The 12,208-nt window shown below is 40.6% G+C and overlaps 1 protein-coding gene across 4 annotated transcripts in view; it reads left to right on the forward strand.

Moving 5' to 3' along the window:
• The window catches only part of NPNT (nephronectin), a 53,357-nt gene that overhangs the window by 32,796 nt on the left and 8,353 nt on the right, over positions 1-12,208 (forward strand). For 3 of the 4 annotated variants that reach the window (XM_076336853.1, XM_076336852.1, XM_076336854.1), the window contains 3 exons: positions 1,388-1,873; positions 11,472-11,567; positions 11,967-12,065. In XM_076336853.1, the coding sequence (XP_076192968.1) occupies positions 1,388-1,873; positions 11,472-11,567; positions 11,967-12,065 (681 nt within the window). The remainder of the gene's footprint in view (positions 1-1,387; positions 1,874-11,471; positions 11,568-11,966; positions 12,066-12,208) is intronic. The other variant, XM_076336855.1, reaches the window with a different exon arrangement.

Genomic DNA, 12,208 nt, shown 5'->3' on the forward strand with positions numbered 1-12,208 from the left:
ATTTTAATATACCATAATTTAAAAAACGCAGGGTATTCAAAAGAATAGTAATAAACAGGCAGCTAGAGAGAAAACCTTTTTACCTGCTATCATCAAACAATTCATTGTTTAACAAACAGTAGTTCTTCATTTTAACTGTGTGTTATACTTGAAACACTTGTACACAAAATATGTGACTACAGTTCTTATTGGGGCTTTTAAGATCTCCAGTGAGATACAAAAAGCTTATTAACAAACAGAAAATTATAAATAACAAAACAGATGTTCTTGCGTTTCACGTCTGCAGAAACTCCCCTTGTGGAACCAAGTTAAAATTTGTTGTCCTTTCTTTATGAAATATTGGGGGAGATGGTACTGTAGGCACTGTCACTGTGGTGTAGGTGGTGCTCAGTTCACTTTCTCCTTTTTGTGGAGGCTGAAAAAATGCCATTTACTTAGTTTCCTGGTGTTTAGCAAAGGTAAAGCCTGGAGAAAAGGAGGCTGAGGGGAGACCTCCTCGCTCTCTACAACTACCTGAAAGGAGGTTGTAGCAAGGTGGGTGTTGGTCTCTTCTCCCAAGTAACTAGCGATAGGACGAGAGGAAATGGCCTCAAGTTGTGCCAGGGGAGGTTTAGATTGGACATGAGGAAAAATTTCTTTACTGAAAGAGTGGTTAAACATTGGAACAGGCTGCCCAGGGAAGTGGTGGAGTCCCCATCCCTGGAGGTATTTAAAAGACATGTAGATGAGGCACTTAGGGATATGGTTTAGTGGGCATGGTGGTGCTGGGTCGATGGTTGGACTCGATGATCTTGAAGGTCTTTTCCAACCTTAATGATTCTATGATTCTATAAATGAAGGCTACTGGCTTAGGTTCAATCTCTGTAAAATTATTAATGCTTATTGACAAGGAGAAAAGTTTAGAAGAAGTGGAGAGGTCTGAAAGATAACTTTCTTAAGACAAAGGTATATGCCCATCCGTGACCAAAATGGTTGTAACATTGGAGTCTTACTAAATTTGCCTCCGCTCCTGAGTACAAACTCGTCCAGTTTAGAGAGCTGCTTAACACACATCTTCCTGTCCATGCTTTTTCAATAACAGTGCTTTTGGGTAAGTGTTACCACCTCTGAAAGAGAGTTGATGCTTGGGAGGAGGTGGGGATGGAAGTCTCTTGGCCTTCAGTCATTCTAAATCATCTCTAAACTGCTGTAATGAGAAGTACTATCTAAAGGGATGTGATAATTCAGCAGTGCTAATGCTAAAGTATATTTCTAATTAGTGGAAACATTCAGAAGAAGATAAATTATTTCGGCAAAGACTCTCCGTGTCATAATGAAATCTATTGTTAAGTTTCTGGAGTGAGAGACTCAGATGTCCATCTTGGTCCCATTTTGATTATCTTTGCAGTTATTCCTAATGTTATGATTGAACCACCTGGTCCATATCATATATTCAAGGGCAACAGCACACTCCCTAAGGAAGGCAGTGGTATAACCAATAGGATTCCTGATGTTGGAGGCACAAGGCAACCCCTCAGACCACCATATGTACCTGCTATTGTTACAGAAAGGCCGGTGACCAGGCCAACAACTCGACCTACACCCGGGCCAACGACTCGTCCTACACCCAGGCCAACAACTCGACTGACACCAAAGCCAACCACTAGGTATGTGCCGGTGACAACAAGGCCAGTTACGAAGCCAGTGACGAGGCCTCCACCGCCAACACCACCTCAACCTACAACATTAAGACCTACGCTACCGCCACAAAGAACTCCTCCGATAACAACTGAAGAGCCTTCACACATTCCCATTGAAACTACATCTTCCCAAGGAGTTACAGATGACAACAGGATCCAGATAGATCCTCAGAAACCCCGAGGAGATGTGTTCAGTGAGTAATTTTACATATCCTTTCATTTATCAGAATTGTAGATGCAGTGAAGTGAAAGCATGTGCTGTACTGTTTGGTTTTTTTGAAACACTATCAGTGAGAAAAAAGACATGAAACTGAAAGTGTTCATATGGTAAAGCTGCAAAAATAATTGATTTTATGACCTAACAAAAATGTGGGGAGGAAGTTCTGGATCAATCCAACCAAAAGTTTCGTTTTTTCTTCGTGAAATTATTTGTGAGTATATTGTCCTGTATAAGTGCTTAACCTAATTACGCTTTCAGATGAAAGTTTTGGAGAATGAAAGGCATTTTATTGAAAACAGTGACATGCAGCATAACTCATAAATGGTTAATGGATTCAAATTCAGGGAGTTGAGAGTCACTCTTAAACAGCATATTTCCTTAGCTTTAAGAATGGTAAGAAATGGGACCGTGTCTGATTACCTAAAGACTCTGTTATGTCACCTTATTGTATGAATTCAAATAGTCTTAGATGTTTATGACTAAGCAATGGCAAAATTGCATAAAAATAACATAGAGTCTAATTTTCTGGACTGCATCTATGAAAATGGATACATGAAAAGCTGAAGATAGTAAAGATTCTCATAGCATGAACACATGGCATTTTAAGAGCTGCTCTGAAAGCTACAGCACCATTTCTACACCAGCTTTAGTGCATACCACAGAAGACATTACTGGCACATGCAGAGTTACACGTATCTGCCAAGAAATACTCAACACCTGATTTCATCTTTAGTTCTGCTGCTAATTTTAGAGATGGGGAGGGTGTGCGGGATCAGCCCTTCAGCTTGATGTACAATAAAGCTGCTGAAGCAATGTAGCAGGAGGAAAAGTTTGCTGTCTCAGAGCAGGTATACAAGCAGCAGGGGAGTGTTTTTCCAGTCGCTTCGGCATCTGTGTGGTCACTTCTTGGGCTGTGTTCTCTTAGGTCATTACACAGTGAAATATTTTGTTCCTTGTAAAAAGCGGTTTGTTTTCCCTGTTGACATTTTATCTGTTGTAGACAGCTTGATAAATTTAAAATGGAAACAAAAGCTAACTTAGAATTTGGGAAGATAAATCCTGGTACTACTCAGAGGAGTGTGCTTTTGGCTTTTTCAAGGTTATTTTTTAAACAATCTATATTCAGTTAAAATATAAAAACATTTTTATGTAAAATTCTAAAAAGAAATACAGTAAAGACTCCCACAACTTAATATAATGGGTACCAACACTTAAAAATACAGAATTTTGTGGAAATTATACTAGACTCTAGTGTTGCGCTTCCCAGGCTGTCTTGTGTTGCAAGTGTTCTCTGGAATTCTAAGGCAGAGGGATAGTTTTCAGCTATTTTCATGAAGTCATAACAATTATCTGTATAAAGCTTATTATTTACAATTAGTCTGTCTGTATTGTCCCTAGAGGCTCAATTTCGAAGCTAATGCTTTCAATATGTATGCTTCAGATATAGCGGTTTGGAAAGTAGAAAAGTAGAAGTGTTTAAGCTTGTTTTCTGACTGTAAGCTTACATTATGGTATATACAACAAACACAGGAAAAGTTGATCTCTGCTAAGTGTTTATCAACTATTTAGGTCAGCTGCCACCCTTTGAGGTTTGTGATATACATACATAGCTTCAAAGGCTTCAGTGCACAATACAGCAGGATTTGAAAAGGTCAAGCACCAGCAACTGGCTTCAGCAGGTAATACAGGAACAGATAGCTCCTCAGATCAAGTCACTGTGTCTTGATAGATAGTGTGTCTTTAATCCCATATTATTTCTTCTTCTATACCCCGCTAAAGATATACTTGATATACATACGTGTGTGACGTAACTGTGTGACTGAAGGCAGACGCGCCACCTGTGCTCTAGATGGTAGGAATTTGCAGGGTGCTAGTAGTGTAATTCTTAACAAAGTTGGTATCGTCTCCTTTCTGTCTGTCTGTCTTTCTTTCATGACTACTTTGAAAGTATCATCTAGGTAGTAGTCACTGGTGACCCCTCCCACCTTCTCCCTGTCCAGAGGTGTTTATTTGGTGAGTGCACAAAAGCATTTGTTTAGGATTTGAAAAATACAGTTGGGTGCAAAATAGTTCTGTTCCAGAAGAATGTGCTACCTTGTCAAGGAAAGCGTTGCTTGTAGAGTAAGGTGTTACTTTACCTATTGAATCCTGTTACTGTAGGAGTTTGTGGGGAAGGGGAGAAGTTACATTTCCTCATGTGGGACATCTAGAAAAGCAAGCAGAAGAGTTATAGCCGTGTACATTACTACAATGGGATGTGCAGGGCATGACTCAGCTTGTCCTTGCCTGCTCTGAGACCTGCAATTCTGAGGATAATACAGAGATACTCAATCATCCCCAAATGTCGTCACACCAGGGGTTCAGCAACATGGGAGCATTACTGCCAGGCGCTGAGTGCCTGGGCATTAGCTGGGCTGCAGAACTGGCTGGGTGCCTGCTTTTGGTCAGTGGCAAATGCAAGATAAAGTGCATTAGCTCAAATGCCTTTCATGTTAGCTTACAGATGGCATTTGCCGATTGGGTTAAGCTTCAGGTTCCTGCTGGTGTGCTGCAGGCCAGCCCTGCCCCTGCTCCAGGCCCGTGGGAGAGCAGTGCCTCACTCTTAGGCTGCAGCTGCTCTGTGTGAGGCATCACAAGCTCAGGACGGCAGCGCTTTCACCAAGTGTAAGCCAGGGCCTCTCAAAAAGCATTCCTCACAGCCAAACACAATGTTAACAACCACAATGTTAAGACAATACAGAATTTTAAACTGAAATAACTAGTAACGTTTAGCTAACACCTGACGTGCTTCTTATCTGCCATGTGGATGTGCCAACCCCCCCACCTCCAAAAACATTTGTGGATTTTTCACTTGCTTCTGTATTTCCTCAGGGAAGGGGCTTTTTCAGCTAATTCCTTCAGCTTCTTTAAAACTGTTACTGTTTTAATCTCACCTGCATCAGACATCTTTGCTGTATTCCTGGGTTGTGGATATGAGCTAATTTCATTTGGCTTATACTGAGCCTCTTTAGGTTCATTTTCCCACATCATCTGCTTTTCCAGTTGAGGCAGCAAAAAAGCTCGAAAATGAATTTGCACTGTGGTCCCCGTATGCCTGCCTGAAAAGAGGAGAGAAAGCCTCGCTCTTGCCTTCTTTATTTGTTTCCCATAGGAGAATGCAGACAGCAATTCAGTCATCTTATGACACTCATTGTCTTAGAAAACAGAGGAGCAAATTGATGTTAGATCCACTCAGATCATGAAGTAGGACTTAATTTCAGTTTTGTAAAGTGTTCAGAAGAGTTACGGTGTGTTCTTAGATGGCTTCTTCCTCGTGTGTTGCCAAGGGCTGTTGTATCCCGAAGAGTCACAAAAGGTAGTGTTTTGTCACACAAGGATGGGCAAAACCCAGCACAGAGAGCAGTGTAGCTGAAGATCTCAATATTTAAAGTTGTGTTTTTAAACTAGGTTAACTTGTGATGCATGGACTTGTTCATTCCTTTTTTTCCCCCCTCCGGCTCTGAAGCCTTAGCCAGACTTTGACAAAGCAGCATGACAGTAAATGCTGCTTTGCTTAGCCATCTGAATAGGTGGTACTTCTGTTAGGCAATCCATGGCAAAGGCATAGTTGGTGCGCTGTACACTGATAGATGTCCTAGTGCACTAGACCAAATCATGCAAACATACTGGTGGTCTAGGATTGGTCCAGATCAGGAGAGGAAACATGCCTGGGCAAGTGTACTTCTTTTCTGCAAGCATCTCTCAAATGTTAATTTTTCATTATTTAACCTTTTCCTGAGCTTACCCTTGGTGACCCGTTGCTCCCTATTTTCTGCCTTCGTTGTTGTTTGACCTGCCGTCCCACACACTGAGTAAACTTGTCCTAAGCTTTCACTTCAGAACACCCTTGAATGTGCTGCTCAGCTTGAAATCAGCTGAGGACCGGTGAAATTGGTCTGTTCAGTGGTGACAGAGCACAAATGATAATAATCCTGATAATGTTATTTAAATACCTTTGCAATTTTTGAAAGGTATTGGATTGTTGTGTTTCTTTAGATGCTTTACCCCTTTTCTAAAAATGCCTGCAGTGACTTTGGGGAGCTGCTTTTTCAGAGAACAAAAAAATGAGTATTTTTTAAAATGGAATTCCTACACTTGGCCTTTGAACCACTTAGTCAGATGCAGACAGTGGAATCTGGCACCAAGGATAATCTTCTCCTGATATGGATATGGGGGGGAATGGCAATGAGGGAGGAATGCAGCGATGGCTTAATATTTAACTATTTCAGGACTGATACAAGCTACAGTGAAGTACAGAGGAGTCTTTTCTGGTTACTCAGATGTGTAAAGTCTCTAACAACTAGAATGTACTTTTCAATAAGACTATGAATTTCTGCTACCATCGGGATCTGGGTGATAAACATTAAAAACATAAAGACAAAGCATAATACTAGATATCAGCAGAGCAAGAACAAAACCACTTATCTGCATTAAAAGATAGTTCAGCATTTTTCCTTCTCAGCCCTTAGTGGAGCTGAAAAGATTGGAATTAGGAGACTTTTCTCATAACAGCTATTAAAAAAAATTAAAGATTGGATTAAAACTTGATTCTTTCTGCTCCCCCTTTCAATGACTAAAAAGTCCTTAGTGCAGTAAATGCAGTTATGTGATCCTTGAAGCTGTTGAAAAAAGGGAAATGCTAAAAGCAAAGAATGTGGGTTTTGTTATTCCTTGATATCATTAGAGTAGCATCATTCTACAATAGCATTTCATTTGCCTTCACTGTTCTGGCACCTATTAAAATGTATTTGTCTTAATATTTAAGCATTTAATATAGGCACTTTGTTCCTGTTTGTACTCTGGAGCTAAATCATAAGATCTAGGAGTCTTACAAAATCACACCCTCTATCAATCTTCCAGCTAGTTTTATCCCCTGGTCTGATATGCAAGCTTCTGTAGACTACTTATTTTAGCTGTGTTTCCCTGAAACTCAGTTGTTGCTCTGCACCTCCTGAATAGCTGCTCATAGAAAAGCAGGGAGGTTACTTTTCAGAAAGTCTTCTGGCAAGATGATATATAATAAGATGTTTGATTTAGGTCAAAGTTATTGAGCCTTGCCTGAGAAATGCAACATTGGACTTTAGAGTGGTTGCATGCCAGCACCATCTCTCCCCTGTTATGCAAATGGTACTGCAGAGGGTGGGACAGTCCATGAAAGCCCTTCCTGAAATAATTCTCACTGCAGAATTTGAATTTGCGGAGTTTTAGGCAACATATCCTGGACACTGCGGGTATCCAGATGAAAGGGTGAAGTGTACCTCTCTGTTGCCCCTTTTTTTAGCCCAGCATATATCAAAGATTTCCCTGGAGGAAAACGGGACATATTCTTGTTTATGAAGTCTGGCTGACCTCTGGACTACCCTTCCTTTTAGCTATTTTCTACTAGTTCTGCATGAGATCTCATCACTTGCAGGTTTTTTTTGGAAGTGGAATTCAACAACTTTCAATCGTAACTATTCAGTCAAAAAAATCTTTGTCATTTTTTGTTGTTGTTTTTAACAAATGGGAAGCTTGGTCATGATTATTGTGTGGAATGGAATTGCATAAGAACGCAGTGTTTGTTGTAAGGCAGAACACTGCATTATTAATAGCAATAATAATTACTAATAACATGAAGCTGCACTCCATGTTTTGTTTTGGTTTTCTAACACCAAAACAGTGATTATTCTGTAATTACAAATAGCCTGACATATGTACACACCACCTCTTATACTCCCAAACTCAGCAATTAGCTGGTAAATGAAAAAAAGTCCTACTGTTTTCCCAAAGGATTAAAAAGCTGAAAAGAAATCAGTCTTATGCAGTTATTAAATGTTCCCCCCCACATTCATGCATCTGTGAAGAACTTAGCTCATGAACTTTGAGAATATGGTACTGTTGATGTATTGGCCCACTCCCAGCTTATAAAATTCTCCAAGAAAAGCCAAGTTTATATTTAACAAGCTTTATCAAACCATTGAAGTTAAGTGAAAAGCACACTGATACGCTATATAAAATACACAGAAAGGGCTTGGAAAGCTTGCAGAAAATAATTGTGCCAAGTACTTTCTCCCACGATCGCCACTCAACATATTAGTCGTCGTAGCAAAAAGAAGTGTACACATGGATCATATTTAGAGTCCTGCATCTCTCGTTTCATATCAAGTGCACATTCCTCTAATTAGGTCTGAGCACTGAAGTGACTGGTTTAAAGCTCTGCAACACGTTCTTCTAGAAGTTTGTAACAACGTTTAGAGAGGACTTTAGAGAAAAGTTTTGAAGAAATATTTTATTGTAGAGCTTTAATTATAGGCAAATATATCACCTTTAACTTGGAGAATGCTTGTATGTATGCACAGATGTAACTCAGATTTATTAAAATAACCATGCATTAGAAGTGGTATTTTAGTAAGTAAACTGAAGTCGTTTGGAAGATAAGTTCCTAATACTTCCTGCTGTATTTTCCATAAACAAGAGCTATGGGGGACTGGGAATGGGATCCACAGGGCAAGCACATACCTTGAGACTGTCACCCCTGAGTATCCTACAAATCCTAGAGCAGCACGGCAGTGGGTTTCCTCAATGCTCTCTGCCATAGTGTTCATTCAGAGCCCTGTAACTACCTGTCTGTGAGTCTGTGGTCTGAGCCTTTGATCCCTAAGAAAAACTTAATTTAAGGCGCAGGGGAAGAACAGGAAGATATGGAGGTGCAGAGTGTTAAGTTCAATGTTAACCTAGATGAGAAGAAGATATGGGCATCCCGTCGATGGTGGGTGCCTGGGGCCCAAGGGTGATGGCGTGGTGAGGTTCCTCACAGGCGGGAGTCCTCCTGCAGCTCAGGGAGAGGGCAGCTTGCTTTTCCGTCTGCTCCCGTGGGCTGGCCTTTTTCCATCCCTGTGCCGTGTCGATGTGGCAGATGTAAAGACACTTCAAGAAAAGGCTGCGTGTCCATTCCAGACTAGCAGCTACAGTATATACGTATGCTGCGCTCAGCAGTTTTGAAGCAAATTGCCGACTTGTTATTCATAGCATAGGAAACGAACAGTATCTTTTTTCCTTAGCGCAGTCTGAGAAGAGGAAAGGCAAAGTGATAATCCCTGGGGGTGCAGCATGGATGTGTCTCGTGTGTGGGGACTGCTGCATTCCACAGGGAGCAGCAGCCTGCAGCGTGGTTGTAATGCGAGGCGAAACTCCACTCTGAGGGCTTATCTAAGGCAAAATTGCCGTCAGAGCACTGTCCTGCCAGAAATGACAGTAACGAACTTACAGGATGCTGTTAGTTTAGCAGCTTTTGTAAGTAAATACTCCTGCAAAATTTGCTGTCCCAGGTGGCTGGCCACAGTAAGCCCAAGAAATTGAATTACCAGTTCTAACATCCCCGAGCAAACCCCCTGCAGCTGAATTTAAATGGTGCTGATAGCTGCTGTGTGTACCACAGTGGCAGTGATATAGGCACACACAGACAGTTCACACACGTATCTACTCCATGAGCTACTGCTCATGGTTCTCCATGACTGTAATGCAGTTAGAGCAGTGTAAGAGCGTCTGTGCTGTTACGCGTCAGAACAGCTTATACCGCCGTAAGCATCTCTGTGCAGGTGTGACTATAGCTGTACAATGTGCTTGTTCAAGTGTCCCGCCTACATGTTAGATAGAACTCTTAGGAAAGACAGCAGTATACTGCTGGGAGGGATTAAGGGTGAACGATGGTTTTAGAGCATGCCTGTTTGGATTTTTTGCTGCCTGAGGTAAACGGATTTTTTTTTTTCTTTATATAATTGAATATAGTATTTTTGCATAAATGTATTGCAGGGCAATTATGGCCCAGGTGGTGTGGACTGTGCACATTTGTAAGGTTTCTTTCATGTTAAATCTCAAAATTCTAATCATGTAAGCAAACAAACAGATTAAACAAAGCAGCAAAAATATTATTACAAACAGTGTATCCTTAAAAATTAACAGGCCTTTACTACCCAAGCCAACCTAAAGTCCTTGAGGCTGTTTGAGCATTAATATCCTAGACTGCAAATAGACATAATCCAAAATCTACAAAGGATTAAAAAAAGAAAAAAAAAGGAGATGTAATGATTCCAAAAATGACTATAATATTAAGGAGTTAATCAGTTTCCTACAGACTTCAAGCTTTTTATTTATTTATTTTTATTATACAAAATTTCCATCCAAGATCTGTAGCCTGTAATACTACTTTTAAAATACATTAGCATTTGGTCGACCTTTTACCAGGCTGCTTATTTTGTCCTAATTCCAAAAAGCAGGAAGCTACTTCATTCTTGTTTCTTGTTTCCCTCTGTCTTCTGGCTTTAGAGGAGCTCTTGCGGCAGTGCTATTTACATGTTGTCCTAGTGCAAAAGGAGTTCCTTCTTACCTTTGATTTGATTTCCTGAAAACAACAGTCCTTTATTTCAGTTTAGAATTGTAAATCATCTCAATTCTTGTTCTCACTTGCCTAAGAAGCCTATAGAGACATTAAGATGCTTATTTTAGCACTGCAAATGGAAAACGTGTCAAGTTTTTAATAGATAATGCCCTTAGAAATACTGTAGGTGTCAGAGGTGTCTATAACATCTAGGGACATGCCTGAAACACATTACTACTGTTATTAATTATGCTCTAGACCTGCCTCTAAAAGAGGAATTTCCAAGACAGCTCTACCCAGTGCAATCTGTTTGTCTCTAAGCTGACAGCTGTCCCTCAGGCATGACATCGGTGTGTTATTTCTGGAGACTTACACAGACTGGCACAGCGTCTTCAGAAGTAAGTGGAAGTCTTTGTAGCCACCTGACTTTGGCAGCCATTGTTCCCACAAAGACCTCTTAAATTTCAGGTTGTCCTGGCTGCTGAATGTCTAATGAACCTCTGGGCCCGTTAATCACTGAGAGTGTTCCTTCTCCTTGCAGCTGAGAACAGCAGCTGAAGGACAGACTTTGTTGGAAAGCAGAAGGTAGAATTACAGTTGAATTCCAGCTTCCACTAGAGCTCCTCCTTCTCAGCTCTCAGTACAATCCTGACAATTGTTTAGGGAGCTCTAATCCTTTGCAGACAGATGGATATACCTTCAGCTGTGTTTCAAAGGTTAGGTGCGTGTGGGGCGTCTTCCAAGTACCACTGCCTCCTGTTGAGATTCTCCTGTAAACATCTGTGGAAGGTGAGTGGATCGGAAAGTTTGAGCAAGGGCTTTAACATGGCTTTATGTTATTGAGAAACTACTATCTTTAAAAGTGCATTTGGAGGGGAATAGTGTGCTTCAAGGCTAAAGCCTTTTTTCTTCCTCTTCCCCCCGGTCAAAAAGGAGCTTTCATTTGAAGAGCCTTTAGCAGATTTGGAATCATCTTTTACAGTGCTCAGATAAATGTTACAACGTAAGTCATAAATCACAGAGGCATAAAGTTTATGAATCTTCATGTCAAATATAATTAAATATATTGAATTCTCCAAGAAAAGCACAATGCCCAGAGCTGCTCTGCTGTTTTTTGTTAAAGGTAGTGACCTACTTCCTTCTCCCATTCATTTCTGAAAAACTACTTTTCTCACAGTTCCACGCCAGCCTGGAGTGAGCAATAATCTGTTTGAAATACTTGAAATTGAAAGAGGGATTACCGCTGATGAATTTGAAGCAAACGATGACCCAGGTAAAGATCACATCTCCTGTTCAGGGCCTAGGGTTTAGGACTTTTTGAGATTTCTTGGGTTTTTATACATTTTCACAGGACTCCTACACCTTATGCCCTTTGTTTAAACCATGCTTTGTAAAAAGAAAAAAACCCACCACCTAAGTGAACCTTTATAGTTTTATTTCCTAACAGATTTAGCACAAAAATAGTGTGAATTGTTAATAATGACACTAGCATCCTTTTTATTGTTTTAGTATTTTTGTAGATTCTTTTTCTAGTGCCCCTTCTGCTGCATTTAATTTTCATATTTGCTTGCTAGTGTCAGCCACAAGGGAAACTGCTGTAGTTCCCCAACCAAAACAATCCAAATGACGTAGTTTTTTGGGTTTTTTTGACCTTCTGCTCTGTTCTGCCTAGGTGTGCTGGTACACAGCTGTAGTTTTGATAGCGGACTGTGCGGATGGATCAAGGACAAAGATGATGACTTGCACTGGGAACCAGTGAGAGATGCGTCAGGTAAGACACCTGTGTACGATCGCAGCCTGTAGTTGAAGAACCACCCAGGCTTGAGGTTGATGACAGTTCTCACATTATGATGAATTTACACAGCTTCTGTTCTCTTTAGTTCCGGGATATATTTCACACACACACCTCTTCTG

This window comes from Aptenodytes patagonicus, chromosome 4, assembly GCF_965638725.1.
Source record: "Aptenodytes patagonicus chromosome 4, bAptPat1.pri.cur, whole genome shotgun sequence".
NCBI lineage: Eukaryota > Metazoa > Chordata > Aves > Sphenisciformes > Spheniscidae > Aptenodytes > Aptenodytes patagonicus.